This window comes from Aptenodytes forsteri, unplaced genomic scaffold (genome assembly GCF_000699145.1).
Source record: "Aptenodytes forsteri isolate BGI_AS27 unplaced genomic scaffold, ASM69914v1 Scaffold287, whole genome shotgun sequence".
NCBI lineage: Eukaryota > Metazoa > Chordata > Aves > Sphenisciformes > Spheniscidae > Aptenodytes > Aptenodytes forsteri.
In genome coordinates, this window is record NW_008794854.1 from 867,385 (window position 1) to 888,434 (window position 21,050).

Sequence of the window (21,050 nt, forward strand, 5' to 3'; positions counted from 1 at the left end):
ACAGATACACCAGAGTACTTACTACAATAAAAAGTTAAATGATGAGTTCCTTATTTTGGCCATACATCACTTTTTAAAGTGAAATAGAAAAAAAGGTTGAAATAGGTTGAAATAAATTATTTAATGCTAATTTATTATCTCTATTAGAATTCTGTCACTGTGCCCTATCATGGGAACATACAAATTCTGTGTATTTTGTGAGAGTACTGATGAGAATGCACTCTGACTCTGCAATAATTTTAGTTTCAGTGATAGATACGAAAGTTACTTGAAATCAGCTTATAATTAGCTATGATTCTTAATATTGTGGTAGTAGCCATAACAGGAATGTAATTGAACATTTTGGTACAGTGAAAAAATGCTGTATCTGAACTTGTAATTTTATTAGCACCACGCTCCTTTCCCTACTTTCTTCATACTGCAGGTGCAATTTACTTTTTTCTTCTAAGTCAAAGTTGAACAAGCTTCTCCATGTTCAACAGTTTTTCACTTCAGTGGAAACTGCTCCTCCAACACCACAAACCAAACCACCCACCTACCCACCCACACCCCATTTTCCACTATAACAATTTACTTGCATCACATAAGGAATTTAAGTATTAATGAAATGAGACTTAAACCTGGAGAGAAAGGTCCTACATATCCTTTTAGAAGGTAAGCTTAAGTAAAATAAAATTAAAATTTGAATTTATGAATGCAAGGCTTGATACCATGCTTCCAACAGTGGAATTGGTGAGATTCTCTCCTCCCCCATCCCTGTCTTTTAAAAACATATCTTTGTAAATGAATACAAGTTAACAGAAGGGGAAACGATGTGGAAAAAAAATCTAACAAAAACCAAACACAAAACCCAAGCAAGAATGGAAAAGGTCTCCCACTTATACCTGCACATTTGATTAAAAAAAAAACCACAAAAAACCAAAAAAAAACACAACAAAATTTTTGCCAAAGTTTATTATACATCCCTTACACAGCCAAAAATCAAAACAGCTTCCCTTAAACACATTGGCAGTGCTATTAAACCACACAGATGGAGAATGGAACAAAGCCAATTCAAACTACTATTCCTATGGCATAGACAAATCTGAAACTGGAATAAAAGAGGCACAAGGCAATCAACTGTTCAAATTAGATAAGACAAACTTACGCTTGTTGTGTAAGCAGCTTCTGGATCGTCCTCTAACACTCGTGACAAACCAAAATCAGAGACTTTACACATGAGGTTACTGTTGACCAAGATATTACGGGCTGCCAGATCGCGGTGTACATAGCCCATGTCTGAGAGGTACTTCATGCCAGATGCAATCCCCCGCAGCATGCCAACCAGCTGGATGACTGTGAAGTGGCCATCATGCCTCTGCAAGTAAAGATGCAAGTTCAAAGAACACAGCTAGTTTTCATAAATTTCATACTATTGATAGTAACTACAGCTCATATTTAAAATACATTTGTAATGCATCCAGCCAACCTGCCCACTGCAAGCTTGTTTTTTCAAGCATTTAACTTGCTCAGCAGTGCAAGCTATCCCATCTCTCATTGTGCATTTATCCCCCCCTTTTCTTCCACATTTTCACGCTCTCCGCAATCTTGCTACTGACAGCATTTAATGTCTTTTACCCTCAGTTACCAAGAACACTTTCCCCAAACACTATTTTTTAATAGAAGAATGACAACACAGAAAAATCCTCTCTCTCCAGCTCTTCTCCATGGTCTCAGGAAACAAAAAGCCCTCTTTTTATTGCCTCAGCCTTGATTGTCTCCATGAAGTACTGCTGTTACCTCACTTTTGGGTTTTTTGGGGGGGTTGGTTTGTTTAAAAAAAAAAAAAAACAAACCTGGAAAAAGTTTGGGGCTTTACCTCATGTCTGTTCTGCACCTAACACCATATAATCTCTAAACACTAGATTAAAAAGGAGATTCGGGCTGAAATTCAGGTGTCGTGTAGCTTTTCTAAAGCCTTCCTGGCTGACTAAGCCCATTAAGCCCAGACCCATGAATGCAAGCTGCTTAACTCCTGCTGAAATCTATTGGAGTTGAACATGTAAATAAGAGTTATGTTGTTAACCACGCTTGTCCATCTGGTCAGTCTTGATGAGCTTCAGTTTCCCATCCGCAAAGTTAAAGTTAATGCTTCTGCACCTCCTAAATCAGAAGACTCCTGAATTATGTGGCAGTAGGGACCAAGTGAGTACCTGTACAGAAATCTCATTATAGGCTTTTTGCTTGGTTTAGGTCTGCCCTATCTACCATTTACAGCAGACTGCTTACAGTAGTATTTGTGACCTTGGCTGGCAGACATTTAGCTTCTCATGGATTATTCAGCGAGCCAGGCTTTTGTGTTAGCAGGAACAGCCAAACAAAAACAAACAACTCTTCCCTGCAAGCAAGTTAACTTTCCATTTTCTCTTTCAACACCTTCAGCACTGGGCTACAGACAAGTAGCGGTGTCCTCCTGATCAGCATTCGGGACATTTCTATTGCTTAGCTCATGCATTTCAGCAAGATGATTTTTGTAGGGGAGAAGTTTACAGTAAGTTCAGTAAATTCATTAGATTCAGCAAAGCAATAGGCTGAACTGTATGGATATGCTTAACTTTATCCCTGATCAGCAAAGTATTTAAGCATTTCCATCAGGATTCAATGATTTGGGGCCTATATCTAGCTAGTCAGGATATAAACATTTAAAGAAATAAAGAATTAGTACTCAGATGTAATTAAGGCTACCAAAAAACGCACAAACAAGCAAACCACAAAACCCCAGAGAGGGAGAAGTTTGGTGTTACTTGCTTTTCTTGTTATTAATCTCTCTTCTGAGATGAAGCAATACTAGATCAAGACCCGCCTCACATATATTATACGTGTACTTAAATCAAGAAATTATACATTCTTAAATGTTAAGTCAATTAGCGCGCATAGAAAAAGTTGTTTGCCTATAAAGAAGTTGGAGGAACTAGTTCCTAAAGTCACTATTATTCAATTAAACTCTATTGGGTACAAACACAAAGAAAGACAAACTTAGCAAACAGAAAAGGCAGAGACAATGTGGATTCTGCAATTTGTAGAACTTGCGGAGTGTCTTGAAACTCTTTCAATTCCTTTCATAAAATTGGTTGGAAGAAAAGCCCAAGTGCAGCAGTATATGAAAACCTGCATTACGGGCAACATTTGCCAGTTACTAACCAATACTACTATGTCAGGTTATAACAAAACAAGACAAAAACCAGAAAGAAAATGGTAAAAGGAAGATATGCACAGTCACTTCATGGTTAGGCTTCCAAGCTGCTATTCTAAGCCAACATATCAGAATGCAAAAATTCAGATACTAACACATCTGGTCATCTGGAACACCTCACAGCCTCATCATACTTCTCAGCAACACTAGTATTTAAGGAGCCACACTTCCATCAGTGGCCAAACACCACAGCCATCACACAGATTTCTCCAAACAAAGCACGTTTAATGACACTTCTTTGAAACCAGCTATCTATGACTGATTCATAGCAACTTTCCCCTTGAATGCTCTCACTGTTCCTCTTGTGTCAGTGCTCTGGAGCCTTTTTGTCGCTAAATTCCCTATACAAAAGTGGAGGCCGATCTCTCCAAGCAATCATGTCACACCTATAAGCAACCCCCTTCCTTTGTTCTCTCCATCAAAGCCACCCGTAAGCAGTTAGTTCTGCAGATGACAGTCAGCTGAGGGTCAAGACACAAGTGTGATAACCAGACATTTTACAAAAGGCCATCTCCTGTGCCTATGATGTTCCCTATTGCGGGCCCCTACCGCAAGAATAAGGGGAACCTCTCAGAGTCCAAAACATGCCAGTGACAGATATTTTAAATAAAAACTTTCCATCTAGCAATTAAGCAAAGAGAGAAAAAAGAGAATATTATTCAATACTTTAAGCCTCTTCCAATAAAGAAAGGACATGAACCCTATCCAATATTTTATGTAATGACACCACACAGGATTTGGGTTTTGCTTTTTATTTAATAATTCTAAATGTTCAGTTGACTCAAAATTTATTAAGCTGGTTGCAAACAGTTAATACTCTTCACACTTACCCTGTATGGATAACTTTTTTTAGCTAACTGTAGAATTAGGATTTGGAACAAAGCACCTATGACTTACTTTTGCAAAACAACCAACCAAGCCCCCCTCGCCCCCACAACAAAGCACCAAACAAAGCCAACCCCCCAAACCTCTAGATTTTACCTCCTCTTTATCACTGTTAACAGCTCAGAGTCATCTGCAACACCTCCCTTAACCTTTTGTCCCCTTGGATCACAAGCATTCCTTCCTTCCTTTTTTTAATTTGTGCTCTGTCAAATCTAGACCATGCTTGACTGATTTTTCATAAAACATAACCTTTTTCTGCTCTTTCCAAATCTCAGTATTTGCCTTACCAGTACAGCAGAAATGCCCGAGTTAAAAACAATCTCATGCTTTTGCCATTCTCTCCCCCCTTCTTTCAAATTTCTTTGGGCTTCTGCCTTGACACAAAAAGTTCAAGCTTCTTATCTCCACCTTTAAAGAAATGACAGACTTGCTAACATACCACTTGCAATTTTATTCTGTCCTCCTTCTCCCTCTGTGTATTTCTCTGAATCCTCTTCTGCATCTGTTCTCCTCTGTCCCTTCTCATGCTTGGTTTTATATTGTTTCATTGCCAGCCTTGCAGTTCGAACAACTACATTTTTCCTGTCAGCAAAACAGTCTTCTCTTTCTCAAGTCTCTCTGTAATCACTTCTGCATCAGTTTCCATGCCAGCTGTAGTCCCTTACAATCTATAAACTGTTATCTTCCAATATATAAAAATATTTGTCTGATTTAAGCTGATCAGGACAGAGACTATGGGCCATATTTAACCCTTGGAAAATTCAACTAAGTTGGTGAAATTATACCAGGTATGAATCTGGCCTCATATTTTCAACATTTGCAAATCCCCACGTACATCTGTGGGTCAAACCAATCCTTTGGCAACTTTCCATTATCTCATTTCATTCGCTTGTCATATAGGGACATAAAACACTCATCTGAATGATATGGCGGTTGTTATCCAGGGTTTTATTCTGATTCCCATGGCTTAGATTTGAAGTATGCTTTTGACAGGATTCCCACTGGGGTGTTAATCAATACTGGTAGCAATTCAGACCCAGTGGACTTACCACATTTATCCTATTATCCCATCAAATTTTAATCAGGCTTTAATGGCTTTGCTAAATAAACTTTCCTCATCAGCTGAGTATAGATGCAATATCTGAGTACTTGCCATTGCATTTATGCAGCCCTGCAAATGCTACACCTTGCCTTTGAAAACCTTATGTACATGAAAAATTCTTCTCCTGCTACAGACCTTTCAACAGCACTGAAGTTATGGGCCAGTGAAGAGGGTCAGTTACTTTAGAGGAGGAAGGATGATATCCTAATTTTCTCTTGTTGCTTTTCACCCTCTAGTTTCCAGCTCCAGCGTGCACTAGTTCAGTGCTTTCCTACAAGCCCATGGAATTTTTCTTCTTCAGAAGATTTTTCCAATTTTACTGTTTTGTTTCTGGACTTTTGTCTATTCTAAAATCCACTTCTTTATTTGCCCTATAGGTCGGAGCACTTTTATGCCTTTATATTCTGAGAAGCGTACAGGAATTGCTACAGGTCTAAATATTTTACTGCAGACTATTTAGATCTTATTTTAGATGGAGAATAGCATTGAAAATGGTGTGTTTATGTCTAACTTAGATCATATTCACCAGTGACAGTTCCTACTAGTTGCTATAGGAGAGACGTAGCTTTTGCTATGCATTTGTTGTTACTATTCTACCATGCAAAGTAAATGGTAGAACTTTATCAGGATAAATCTTCCAAAATTCAAGTTGCAGCTTGGTATTTCCTGGAAGTATAACTCATGCTTCGTACTATCATGTGGATAGCACTCAAGTTTATATTACTGGTACTGAATAAGGTCAGCTGTCAATTTCTTCTTTAATCAACTGTTAACAGGGTTCCATACAATTAATAATACCTAATTTTATTAAATGTAATACATAAAAACCTGAAATTACTTTAGTTCTTTTTAAATGCTACTGAGTGATCCTACACAAGAATCTAAGCGCCTCTTCAACCATTAAAAATATGGGAAACCTTTTTATTATTAAAAATATGTTGCAAGATGGAGCCCTTCCAAAACTTATTTTAAGATGTGACAGCCACCCTCAAATCTGGACAGAACAGCAACAGTAGGCTTGCAACCTGTGACCCTGTTTTCCTTACTCAGCTACAGCAACAAGAAAGGGATGTCCTGGCATAACCAGGTGTCCCTGCCCACTTCGGTGCACTGGAATATAGCTGTCACAGAATCACAGAGCTGGAAGGGACTTTAAGGGGGGACCAGATCACCTCCTCACCCTGTGTCATTCCTGACATGCTTTTCTAACCTGCACTTAAAGACCATTAGGGCCAATATTTCTTATCCTACCCACTCTATACGACATCTTAAATGAGATGTCAACTTAAATAAGATGCCTCCCTTGAACATGGCACTTTGACCAGCACAGATTTCAATTCCTCTTTGCAACTGCTTTTTATGCCCATGAAGACTAAATATCTCTCTTGCCCTTTTCTTTGGGCAAGACTGAACACAGGTTCAGTCCACAGGTCTCATTTGCTTGGCAACTATTCTTTTTGATTTTGTCGTGGACTCTGCCCACCTACTCCATACAGTTCCTGAAGCATTAAGGTCCAAACAAGACACAGTGCTCTGAGGCCTCGGCAATGTGAAGCAGAGAGGAAAAGTTACTTCACAGACCTTGCAGGGGATGCTCCTGTGTCTAGATTCCATTGTGGTATTTTTCATTTTCACAGCAACGTGACGCCCCATTTCTTCCAGCAGACTTCTTTCTGAACAGTTATTCTCTGTCCTCTACTCTATAGCTGTTTATTCCAGCCTCACTGGAGTATCGTGCCCTTGTCCTTACTTATTTCTAATTAGTTTTTAAAACTAATTAGTTACTAAATTATTTCTTAAATTTGACATGTTGATTTTAAATTCTAGCTCTGTCCTGCTGTCTGCCTGTGTTCCTACTCGGCTTTGCATTGCCTAAAAATTTCGTAAGTTTAGTCACAGTCTCAGGATCCAGAAGTTTAATGAAAATATGGGGAAACACAGACTGCAGAACAACCCTACTTCATATACCTTTCCATCCAAAGTCCGTTCTCTCCATACAGTATGTAGCCAGTACAGTGTCCACCAACAGAAATTTCATGAAGACCATATTTCTCTAGCTGCTCATAATGATCTCACGTGAGAGAGTTTTAAAGTCTTACTAAATTAAAGATTTACGATATCAGCTGCTTCTCCCATACCCACAAAGCCTGCACCCTGTTACAAAAGGAAACCAGACTGTTTGACATAATTTGTTCTTGACAAATGCATGTTGGCTCATACTTATCTCACTGTTATCTTTAAGGTGCTCATAAATACTTTTTTGATAATTTGTTCCAGAAATGTTACAGCAGTTGACATTAAGCTGACTGGCCTGTAATTTCTTGGCTTCTCTTTTCCCTTCTTTTTAAAGACATGGATGACATTGGCTCTGTTCTGATCTCCTGGTTTCTTACGTATTCTCCACAAGTTTGCAAAGATAAAGAGCACACTGAAAGCATCCACATTACCTATCAAATTCTTTTTAGCTTCAAATACAAGACAGTTTGTAATAAATTTCCTGTTGCTCAGTAGGAAGAATATCTACAGTGATTAAAAATACTCAGCATTTCTAAATGAACTTCTCACAGCAGTATCAGAAGTACTGTTTTCTACCTCTTTTTAGCAGGGTAACACATTGCTTGAGAACAAATGTTGGCTCTGTGGCATCAGTGACAGCTTCTCAGTGTAATCTTAGATCACATAAATACATGCTGCTTACAATTTCGCTATTAAGGTATCGTATTCATTCAAACTCAGTTTCTAATTGCTCAATTTGTTTTTTTGGTTCAGAAAAAAATATTGGTATCAGCAGTCTCCAGTGCAGGTTTTCTTCTTTACAGAGTAATTTTTGAAAGCAAAATGCCACCTTTATCCTACCAGGAGAGGAACGTGCCTCCAATAAATAAAAGTGCACATGAATGCTGCGTGTGAACGCAAATGAAGGAGTATTACTTATGACCTCTAATGTTGTTGCCTCTCTGGATGCATAACGAGAACCATTAAACTTAGGAAAGGCCATCTGGCCCCTTTTCCCCAAAGCTGACGCCGCCTAGTGAGGCCATATTAGATGGATATACAACATATACTTTACAACATCGTTTTGTAGAACTTTCTACAAGTCTTCATTTTTCTCTTTTCTCCCTTTCCCCGAAACTCACTAAATGTAGCTGTCTGCCGCAGCATCTAAACTCTAGTTGAAAAAATGGTAAGCCTGATAGCAAAGCTACTCTGAGAATAACTTCATAATGATTACTGCATCAAAGAGCAATATATCATAATATTTTCTCCTTCTAGTAACATTTTTTTCCCCACACATTTTTCCACTTGTCTTAGCCTCTCCTAGACAGGCCTCAAGGGATTAAAATTTGGTGATGAATTCCAGGGTTTCATGTGGTGTACAGTCTGCTGCAGTTGGTGCTCTAAGGCAGTTAAGCATATTTTGTATAGAATCCTTAGCAAATACTTTCTTTGGAAGAACAAAATATATTTTACAGCATTTTTACCTACTATGCATGCCTGTAAATAAATTTAACTTTTTTTTACAATTATTTTAAATTTCTGAAGTGAAAGGAAATATATCAGTCACAAGTTTTTAGGTAGGAAAAGGAGTATTACTATTGCAAATAGTAATAATGAAGAAAGCAAGACGACCCTGTGATTACCCTAGGTAGGTGAATCCCTTCCTTCTACAGCTCAGACTCACAAAACTGGGCAAGACTGGAGCATCTTTCAAACCTAAACATCTGTCTCTTCAGGGTACAGTTAAGGGAAAATGCTGCAACCCCTGAGGAGCTCTCTTTCCCACATTGATCCCTGGAGAGTGCACATTCCCTTCCTAATAAAGAAGGGTGAGCAAATACAGTGCAGTGGATACAGCTGATTGAAAGATTATTTTAGTATCAGGCCTGCTACAGAACCTGCCGCAATACCATGAGTGCTCATCTGATTCATATTGCTGTCTCCCTGGTTCTTGCCTTGCTGCGCTGACTATTGGTTAGCACACCTTGGAAACCAAGCAGGAACAAAACAAACACTGACAGTAGTCTGGTAGCCTGCTGCTGAAGAAAAATACCGAAAGAAGTTAAAGTACTCTGGTGACAGTTTTTTGGTTCATTTTACATGATTCTAGGTAGCCAACCACAAACAAACATCCCCAAAAGTCAACTTCTAACTGTGTTCCTTTTCTGTGGCTTAAATCCATGCCCATACTGAACGATGCACGAGGAGGGTGAGTGTAGACCACAGCCAGCAGATGCTCTCCAGGTAGCATTCTGTGCAACTGAACCCAAGAAGCAGTAGCCCCCCAAACACACAAGCCACCTAGCCTCCTAATCACCCCGTTCCTGTCTGTGTGATGCTAAATCCAATTACTTTAGCCAAGAATGACCCTTTAGATGGAGCTGTGAAAACAGTAGATGAGATTTAACTCTAAATAGCTCCATAAGTCTTTGAGGCATCTACTTAAGAGAGTGGGCTGAGCCAGGGAGGGTGAAAAGACCAACCTTGGGGCAAAGGACTTTTATAGGAATTATTGCAATCATCTGACAGGCAAGACTGAGGGAATATTGTGGTGTCCAGCACAAACAGCTAGGGAGTGAAACTGGGATTCAGACCTGGGTTGTATTACTGTATCACCCTCCAAACTGCTGCATGGGCTTGGGTGCAATGTGGCACTCATCTCCGTTTTCTCTCAGCAAAGTGGGATTGCATTTATGTCATGTATGAAGACTGCAAGATCACCAAGCAGTGATTCAATACCCATGTGGTTTACTTAGTCATGGCCATGCTCAGAGAACAGGCATCTCAAACCCACAGCAGTGGCAAACTGCTTGTTAAAAAGGTTTTGCGGGTTTTAGGCTTTTTTTTTCCTATTATATGTCTCTCTTGGTTGTCTTTCTTGTTGTATCTTCTGTACTCTGTATCAACAAGCCTGAGCAAACATATACTGACTGCAACTATCCTATCTAATTACTGATACATCTTTCTATCAATACAGATAGCTGCCCTTTCAACTCTTCGTGTGTTTATTATTTTCCTCATATGTTTGCAGAATATGTGACTGCTAAAAGATCTCCTTTACACAGGCAGGTGACTGGAACGTAAAGACAATGTGTCCCATCCAAAGTCTGTGTGTGAAGTTGGTAATAGGAAATTGTACCCGGATCTCCTCAGTTCCCAAGCTGAAGTATTAGCCACTTTCTTCCCAAGCACAGACTAGTCCTATCTGGCAGCTGCTGGAGTAATACTGAAAGAAGAGCCTCTAGCCCCTGAGGAAATACTAAGCTGGAAGCTCACATCCTTTTTCAGAGAAATCTCTCCAAGTGTTACCAGAAGTGAAGTCACATGTACCTTATTTCTGGTCAAATGAGCATTTCCTTGACAGCAAATTTCAGGTATACTTTTGTGGGACAATTAGCTTACACGCATCAATCTTCCATGAGAAAAAAAGATAACTGATTTCATCTTATTGAAATGAGATTTATATAATTGCAAAAATAATGCAGGATTTCTGAGAAAAATTTAGTGTCAAGTGTCTCCAGCAATTTAGGATGTCTGGTGGTGCACAATTGCTGTAATTAATTACCATAATCTTACAGAATTGGTTCTAATTAGCTGAGCTTTTCCACTAAGAATATATCTGAAGCATCTTCACATTGCAAGTGCGTGCCAAATTTTTTCCCAAAAAGCTCAAAGTTAGCAGCCAGCATACAGGATATTTTGTAGGGTGGGGAAGACAATCTAGCTGAGCTTGCTGTTTAATTCATACAAATAGTAGAAAGTGAGGCACTGGTTTGGGGACTTAGCCACATAACTGCAACCAAAATACAGCACTAAGAAAGATGAAGGATGAGTGTAAGCTGCTGGCCTGGAATTGGGGGGAACTGATTTCATTTCTACTCTCTGCTATGCACTTTGTGCACGATACTGTGCAGATCACTTATCATCCCGGTGCTTTATTTCCCTACCTGTAAAGCAAGGAAGTAAAAGCTATTAAGATTTTAGGGTGTAGGGGTCAAGCGGAGTTTTACTTGGAGTTTATGATTCCTCGCACAACTCGTACTGGCATGAAAGCTAACATCACACCAAGGCCGTCAGGAGGCTGATGGCAAATGTCTTCCATGAGGAGTCTTCTGGAATGCCCTCACATGGTTCATCACAGAGTTTCACTCTGAAATTGTAAGATTGACCCATGTTTGCAGGCTTTTGGAGAAGGACAGGTTGGAGGGATGTGATGGTTAATTTTTGCAGGTTGTGGTGCGTGGGGAAATATTTTTTATGGTGAGAAATGGATTTTCCCCCCCCTCCCGGTAAAAACACTTTGCACTGTAACAAGCGATTCTTTTAAATAGTAAGAAAGATAGACTATTTTATAAGCCCTTCCAAATCTCACCACATAAGAACTGTTATATTCACTGCACACCTTTCATTAGGATTGCTAAAGATAAACCCTCTCTGCTTCTTTGTATCTTCACAAAGATTTTAATACGCTTTTAAAAGTGTAGACTTCTATCTGCAGGAAACAATATTATTAATGAAGCAGCTGGATTTCTTTTTAAATAGGTTACTTTGCAGCCATTTGCTCTGCTAATTATTAACAGAAATGCTGATGATTTATCTGCAGTGCTTTGGAATGTTGAATATTAGTTCTTTTAAAAAGCATTTTAGAAGAATAAACCATTTCTGAAGTGTGAATTGAAACTGTAAAATAATATACATGGAAACCAGCTGCAGAAATGATTAGCTCACATTTCCCACCAGCAGTTTTGCCTACAAATATATCTGATGCAATGTGAGAAGTATTGCTTCACAATAACATCATATTTTTGCTAATGTCAGTTTCTGTTAAAGTATCCTAATAGGTAGTAACCATTCTGATAAATAAATGCATGTGAAGAATAATTGGAATATAGATATCATACTAGAGCAATTCAGAGAAAGGTAATTCTCTCTCATGAATTATTTCAGTATTTGGTTTTATTCTCTTCTATGAAATTCTGCACACACACACGCACACACACGCACAGAGCAGAGTTTCAGGCGCAGGCAAGTCTTCCCGGGGCACTGCTGAAAAATTACAGACCAGGGAAGCCCCAGGTACTCAAATCAACAGCAGTTTGTCTGCTGCAGATGGATAGAGAGATGAACCAGAAACGCAAGGGGGGTGATTTTTAAAACCTACCCAGTTTCTAAGAAGAACTTGATGATATCAAACTCTCTCCAGAAAAATAACTTGATTTTGAGAGATCAGCAAATTCTCACCAGAAACTGTGGTGCTGGTGTGTTTCTGACAACACAGCAGAGGTCTGTCATGTGTCTTGACAAAGGAAAATAAAAAATTATTTGGGAGAGTCGATGAAGAGGACAGCAGGAAATGCTAGAGAAAAAATACAATGGAATAATCAAAAGTAAAAGGAAGGGAGAAACAATGTCTAGAAATATCTAAGATAATGGCTCTGATGGGTTCTCAGAGTAGTATCCTCTGTTCCCGGTGTTCTCCTCTTGTGGCTACCTCTTTTCTCGACCTGCTGTCAAACAAGTACTCTCTGTATGACTCCCTCTCCCTCTCACTGATTTAGTCTTCTTTCTAAAGTGTTGGCTGTTCTTTCCCTCCTGCTTATTCACTCTTTTCTCTTAGCAGCTCCTTCTTCCTGCCATCATAGCATCCTTGATCACCATCATCTAGTTTTTCCTGCAAATATTTTCACAGCTCCTTGTTGAACACCTCTCCTTTGCACTTGGGATACCCTTTCAAACAAGTTCACAAAACCATAGTCCCCTGATCCCCCGCCCTGACCTTGCCTACAACCCCAGCTTTACCATTCTGCAAGATGGCAATGGCAAGGCATTGCAAGGGCTAGTAAGGATTGACATTTACTTTTTAAGATAGATTTGAAATACTTGACAATCAAATTATTCACACAGGGTCTTATGTCAGTGGGCCTCCAGAGCATTTCCAGGGGTTCTGTTAACAAAGAGACCATTTTAGGATAGGTTTAGCTTAGGGGGTCATCCTTTCCTTCTACTTTTCTAAGAAAAATTAAAAACAATTGCGCCAACATATTATTCATGCTTTCTGTAGCCCTTCTTTAATATTTATTAGTGACCTTTGGGGGTTAATTAATGCCAGGATATTTCACCCATGAACTGTTTTCTAATTCAATTTGTTAAATGCAAGTAACCATAAATAATTATAAATCAATTACTGAGTCTATTCTACACTTCACCAACGAAAAAAAATCGTAACAAAGTATTTTTGAAGGTGATTGAGAAAAATGAACTGCTTCCATAAGGCTAGGCATGTGTGCTTCGATTTATCTTTTCCTTCACAAAAACGCTATTTGAAATACATTTTGCTAAATATGGGAACTACTTTTGTAGAAGAAATCAATTACATTCTTAAGCTGATATCTTCTTTTTTTCCAGCTATGCTCTAATGTATCACTGTACCTTAGAAATGTACCCTGGGGAAAGTGCTTCTATTCTTCACTAAAAATCGATGAATAACATTATGTAGAAATTAATTTATGATAAACGATTTAAAATCTTAACCTAGAATGGCGTCTTATTCAAATGTCATCAGAAAATGGCACCTCACCCGCAGAAAGGAGTCAAGGGATCCATTCTCCATGTATTCAACTACAATCATTACTGGTCTGCCTGCAAAACAGCAAAGAAACACATTAGGATTATAGACATATTATGGGGCTTTTATAATTCCAACTGTTATGCACAGATTATTCACAGTAGTTAAATATGTTACCCATTTTCAAAATGCTCATTTATATCGCAAACACAATTCCCTGTGTTACTCTCTAAGATTTTTTTTTTTTGGTGGTACTGGATTAGCTGAATGTGCATTGTTCGCTCCGGTGTATTCTCCCCTTAAAAAGGATCAAAAAAGAGCCTGCTATTTCCAAATAGCAACACTTGCCGTGTAACATTTTGGAATATATTTGAGGTAAGGCAAAAAAAAAATATTCATAAGCCGTGTCCAAGAAATTACAAACTCAGTGCCATTATTTTCCTCTCAAAGAAAAATATCTCAGTGATTTAGTGGCATACAGATAGACAGATAGAAGGGGATGTCACCAAAAAAGCTCTCCTAGACTGGGTGTGTGTATTGGGTGTGTGTAATCCAGAAAAACTCTGAATTCATATGTTTGTACATACGTAACATATACACAATGTTATCGAAATCAAAGTTTTGCTCAGCTAGCACAGCTTTCCTGTATGGTTCCAGGGTGAGATCATATCCAAGTTGGAGTAGAATAACACATTACATTTAGTTCTTAAAAGAACATCCAGATCTGAAGACAAACTTTTAAACTGGGTACTTAACTAAATACCGTTTCACTGCTTATACCCAGAAATAACTTACCACTCTAGAAGTGCTTGACAGGAGAGGCCTAATTAGCATGCTAATCAGGCTACACAGCAAGAAGTTTTTCAGAATTGTTAATATTACAAAGGAGACATGCTAATGTATGCGAAGCTAATATAATGAATAAATATGTTAGTAAGATTGGGAAGGAGGTAGAAAGTCCTAACATGGCAAACTTTTCTTTCCCTGAGAACACCTGTCTCTTTCGGGGTTTGTGTGAAACTGGGGTGTGCCAAGTGGTGACACAAGTAGTCCGCCCATTTCACTTTCTCAGTACAACACTAGCTGTTCCGACATTTTTCAAATCCAAAGGAAGCCTCTTTCATGACTTCTTTTTCTCTGCCTCTCAAATTATTTTTGTGTTTTATTTCGACGAGGGGATGAGAAATAAACACAGTGTTCAGGGTGAGAGAGCGTAGAAGGGCATTATGATCATTCCAGCACAATTGCCCATTTCTGTACATGCTAACTTTCTGTTCAGTTCGGTTAACAGTGGAAGTGTTTATTAAACTGTCCACAACATACAATAAGCCACAGCCAGGTATTTCTCCTGAGCTGCTACAGCTAACCTTGAATTTAAAAAAGTGAATGAGCCGTTTCTCTGTTCCTTCCCAGCCTGTCGACTTGGAGTTCCAGGTACCCTGGTGATGCTCATTCACACAGTTTAGTCTAGTCTTTCTGGAGTTCCTCACAATATTCTCTCATTTCTTCTAATAAAATGTGGGTTTTTTTCTGCATTCACCCTCATGTTTAGGTCCTCAATGAACAAAACAGTGCTTCATAACGTTGGCACAGTAGTACATTTTTTTCTGTGTGAAAATTCTCAGGTGCCTTAACAGTCTTTTTGGATAGCCTTTCTGAAGTGTGAAGAATTACCAGCTTCTTTCTTTTTAATTGAATGTTTGGTCTCAGCTGCAGATGTGCATCTGCCACCGAATCAATTTATATTCATCTGCATCCATTGGTTATACCCTGGTTTTGCATTATAAGCTTAAACGATACATCACTTCTAAGCTCTTGGAGATCACAGCATTTTAAAAATTAGTATTTTCTTTACTTCAGCTTGCTAATGATGACTAGTTGTATAGCCTAGTCTCTTTAGTTTCAAGCACATAAATGACTTAGATTCCCTTACCTTTACCATTTGCTTACTGTCAAGGGGCTGACATCTCCATGTGAAAGGAATATTCTATAATCTAGAGAAGTAAACAAATGGCAGCCTGATGCTAGAGGATCTTACTATATGCAGAACTCTCAAGCAAGTAGTGATTTCTAAATTGTTGCAGACAACGGCATCTTGTTGTTTACATCCCTAAATAGGGATGTAAAGCTGACTTTCAGATGGTATATTTGGTCAGGCATAAGTTACCCGGAAATTTCTCTTTTTGGGTAAATCAACAACTAAAAAACCTTTATGGAAGATTTGCATTTGAAGGGAATGACAAATGGAGCTACTGAGCCTCTCAACAGCGCCCCTAGTTTCCTGTTAGTAATCCTTTGGTGCCCTAATCTTTCTGGAAGCTATTTTGTAAGGTTTTCTGGAGGTTCATAGGCTCTCATTACATCTTTTATGCACCTTGGATTCATATCCTTCAACACAAATTATTTTCACACTTATTTTGTAAAAGCAACTTTTAATTCTTCTATGCTCTCTCACAAAATATTCTCCCCTCCAAAAAAACTCCAACAAACTGTACTTCATTTTGCTCAGACCAACAGTATAAACTTCTAGGCTAAAGTAATTATGAAATGTATCTATATGCATTTATTTGTGGATTTAAAAAAGAGATTTCAGTATTTTTCACTGGATAATGTTTATGAGTTTTTAACCTGCTCGATGTGTTCCTTTAATCATTGGAAATGATATGCCAGCTCTTCCACATGATAGCACAGGAATGGCATGATCTGGTAAATACACCAAAATAAGTAGCATTTGTATTCAAACAGGTCGCTGTATATTGGAAGATCAGCATATCATTAAGTATTCAGGAATTTTGGTGAACAATAAATTTAGTCACTTAGGCTGATAGCTTCCCAGAGACTCAGTCTGTATCTCTCTCCATCCTACCTACATCTCAAATGAACTTGATGCAAGATTGTGTGAAGGCACCACAAAAATGAACCCAGCTCCACCGCTTGATTATCTTAAGCAAAAATCTTAAGTCTGGATCCTAACGCTAACTTCCCAAATAATCTTCTTTTAGAGTGCCAGCACTTGATAAAAGCCATCCTATTTTGGCTGCAAGTTTAATGTATCACTGAAGATATTTATGCATTCCAAGCTGGATTGTGACAGGCAATACAGTGAGACTTTTAGTCAGCATAGTATTTGTCTTTGGAGTACCTGTAGATCAAAAATGTCTCAGCTATTGTTTCATTTGCTTGAAGATACAGTAAAAAACTCTGCCACACAACAGATTCCAGTGGGTACATTTATCATCAAAGCGGTAACACACAGGTTCTATCCCCAGCAAACAATTATTTTCCAGTAATTTCATAGGTTTACAAATTTCATACAAGGATCTCTTAACATTTTACAAATGTAAGTACATCAAGTGTCAGGAAACGTAAGGTAGGACACATCTTGATTTCAAAGGTGTGGTAGGAAAAACAGGTTCAGAAAATCAAGTGGCCCTCTCCATCCACTCAGTGTAGTATATGCAACCAGGCTGTGTTTGGTTACCAATACACAATGTTGTATTTTCTTCCCTAGCTCAGTACCCTGTAGAGGCACTTAAGTGATTCCACCGTGTGTTCGCGTTGCATGAACAGACTCTCCAGTTCACAAATGGTTGAAGGAATGGGACTAGCAGTCGGCTCTGGAGAAGCTGGCTGAGACATGAGGATGAGCAGCTGACTCTGGCACACCCAACGAGAGAATCCAGCACTGGGCATCTTAGTCCAGAGACCGAGTCACCAGTCCCAAGGGCAGGCAGTGGGAGAGACGGGACTGTCCCCTGTGAAAAACACAGATCCTGATGTGCATAGCTGTTGCACTCCATCAGTTCCAGATCTGGGAAGCAAACTCTGAAAGCACAGCTCTACTTCTGATACCCTACATGTAACAGAGCGCAATCTGGGATGTCTAACCTCCAAAGGGTCAGAGGGTGGCAGCCAACCCAGGGCTTCTATAGAACAAAGTTCTTGGTAAGACAAAAGGCTACGGATGACATTAGTTGATGTTAGTTTCCTTTTTAGCTGCAAAGAGCATGTGTTATCCTTTATACTGTGGTACAATTTGAGTCCAGAAAAGATTAAGGTCTGTGCTGAACCCTGTACAAACACAGAATACTGCTTTCGCTTTAAAGAGGACTACAAAATTGACTTTGAAAAATAATACTGGGAGATTTTTAAACTAGCGTAATGTTTGCCTCTAGATAAAAAAAAAAAAGAAAAAAGAAAAAAGACTATTACTTAGATTATGAAAATCCATGTTGCTCTCACAGTGCTAAGAAAGATGAATTCTTCATTCTCAAAACAAGGACAGGAATGAAAAAAGGAGTGGGGGCAGAGAAGTCTTGAAGAGAGAGAAGCAATCTTTGTTTATTTTATCATGGGGTAGGCTAAATGCAATTCTGGAAGGCATTGAATTATTTTCCTATATTTATGATTGCTTACACGTATGAAACATGGACATCTTCACTTGAAGAAACAAGTTTAAGGATAAACAGCAGTGGGCGGTGATACAGATGGGAGTCAGGAAAGCGCTCAGGGCTCAGGACAGCACAGGCTGCAGCACGGAGAGAGCCCTGCCAGCGCTGTCTGAACCTGCTACATGAGCACCTGTGAAAGCTGACACGTAGCCCCAGGGAACTGTACAGGCAAGACAGCATGCACCAAAAGGCACTCCTGCAACCGATGATGAGTCCCCTCTGCAGCATGGGTGTACCTCACCAGATAGCTGGACACCCAAACTCTAGTTTAAAGACTTGACCAATTGCGGTGAGTGGTTTCACACGGATACAGGCATAGGCACTAGACAAGTATCTGAAGAAGAACCAGGTTAATTTTACAGTCAAGATCCACATAAGTGAAGGCATGGAAAAAGGACACTGAAAAAGGTGTCAGCTTCAGCTGAGGACTTGGAATAAAAGACGGAGGTCAAGAGCATCTAGGAGCTAAAAATTGCAGACACTGCTGGAGGAAAGCACACAACTTCATGTTTGAATTGGGGGTGGACAAAATATAAAAAGGTTTGAAGATGGATTCAATGATCAGATCAGCCAAACAAATCATTCTTGCAGCAGCTTTAGATACCCAGCAGTGCTGGAGTAGGGAGTACAGCAAGAAAATAGACTTTTAAAGTAGAAGAATTATATAAATAGCGTTCTGAGGCAATAGGTTTTAAACCTATTATGCCTATTAAACCAAATATGGATTTTACACACTACGTATATCACATGTAGCATTTGTGCTACATGTCTATGTAGCATGTCTAACAATGTCTAATTGTTAGACAACAAATGTCTAACATTTATCATTTTACTACATACTTAAGATAACAATATGGAATTGTATTTATACATGACATATATTGACACCATGGCCACATTCACTGTTTTCATAATTTCTGTGAACCTATAAATATTCCCACCCCATTCTTCCCCACCACCAGACACGTGTCTGGGATATTGGCTAAAGCAGCTTCCCCTCCTTGCACAATGCACATGGAGTAACTCTGGCTCTGGCAGATCCATTTCAGACTCCCAGCACCTCAGAAAGCCAGATCAAACATGCAAGAGCAGTATCAGTGCTTTGCACGATCCAGGGAAAGGACATGAATTTCATTACTCAGAACTTAGATGAACCTGTAGAAGGTGCGGGGATTATTCGTTGTTTTGATGCAAATACTACCTTGTGACAAGTGGCTGACTGGTTTTGACAAGGTGGGATGTTTTTCCCTGAGAAAGCTTTTTCCCACCCAGCTGTACTGTAATGCCATTCAAATAAAACCAGCATAAATGACAAACATTCTGTATTGATGTAATGCCACCTCAGAATACGTTACAATTTTGTATTTTCTATTGATCAATCCGCTCGACATTTTCTTTAATAAGCAGAAATGCAAAAAAAGAAAAAAAGCCGTACATTGCAGAATAACGTAAAATACCAATTATACTTAAAACTCACATCGCATATATTTTTAGTTCTCTTTCCACTTTTTTTTCCACAATACAAGATTTTGATAGCCTGTAATTTAATTGAGTGGTAGAGTGATGAATAAGGAGGAGAATTTGAAGTGTCATATCAATGACAAAATATTCAGCTTGTTGTCTCCTGTTGTCATTTTAAATAATGCAGCAAAGCCCCCTTTAATGAATTTTTTATGTAAGATTAATCCTCCAAAAAGAATACAGTTAGTACATGCTCATTTTTACAGTCTTTCCTTATAATGAAATCTTTAATACCCATCATGGGAATAGATCTGTTAACATAAACAGAGGGTATTTTTTCTTCCACTTAAAACAGCAAAGGCTTTGAATCTGCTCCCTAGTTCAGATAAGAAAATATGGCTTCATCACTTCTTTAGGTCAGAGTTCGTGTGTCCAGGTAGCCTCTCAGAAGTCAGCTCCGTGTCAGGCATTTTTTCACTCCAAAGCCATGTTCTGCTGTTGGTTCCCCGCTAACTTACCTCCTGCTAAAGCTAAGGAGGTAAGACTAACAGAGCAAAATGTTCAGGCACTCCCTCAGGTAGCGCTGGGCCTTTCAGCACTCCAATAGCGTGCAAAGCACCCACAGTAAAACTCTGTGTCCCTCACTGAAACGCCCAAGGCTTGGAAGGCATTCCTAGGTCTCACACTAGGTCTGTTCCTTACATATTGCTTCAAATAGGAGAACCACTTGCTGTGGCACTGCAACTTCTTCACTCCTGCTCCTAATAATGATGCAGGTGTATGCAACAGAGAACTAATTTCAGCAAATAATGACAAAAAATTGTGTTTTTCCATAACACAAAACCAATGGAGGAAAAAAGAAAGAAAGAAAACTAATGATTATGCAAAAAGCAATTGAAAAAAATTCTGCTGGGTTTTGCATTGTTAGCCCAAATCAATACACATGAAGCCAATGGGAATTTTGCTGCAAGCCATCCCACTTGCAGTACTGACTTCTTACGTTACAGAAGGTCTCAGACCAAGACCTGTGTTCCAAGAAGCCTCCAAAAAAAGAAGTTGCAGTTCCAACTCCCTTCTTGAGACTTCAGAAGCCAGAGTTTGCAAACAGGAGAGCACTAACATATATACATCCTGCTGTTACAGGAGATCACATAGATATATCCTACTTACCTTGCTGTTAGTGCTCTTTCTATTTTCCTGTGTCTATGTAACACTTTTCATTAATTAAGTTAGTTTAGTCAAGGGAAGATAGCTCTGCAAAATCAATTGATAAAAATACAAAGTACATGAATGAGCATAAGTTACTGTTCATTATTTAGCACACTAGGGCCATATAGCTGTCACTACTAGCTGAAG

The 21,050-nt window shown here is 38.9% G+C and overlaps 1 protein-coding gene across 1 annotated transcript in view; it reads right to left on the reverse strand.

The window, feature by feature from the left end:
• EPHA6 (EPH receptor A6) overlaps positions 1–21,050 on the reverse strand; it is a 397,911-nt gene that overhangs the window by 50,498 nt on the left and 326,363 nt on the right. The window contains exons 11-12 of the mRNA XM_019470822.1: positions 13,795–13,856; positions 1,148–1,357 (exon numbers count right to left, since the gene is read on the reverse strand). Of these exons, the coding sequence (XP_019326367.1) occupies positions 1,148–1,357; positions 13,795–13,856 (272 nt within the window). The remainder of the gene's footprint in view (positions 1–1,147; positions 1,358–13,794; positions 13,857–21,050) is intronic.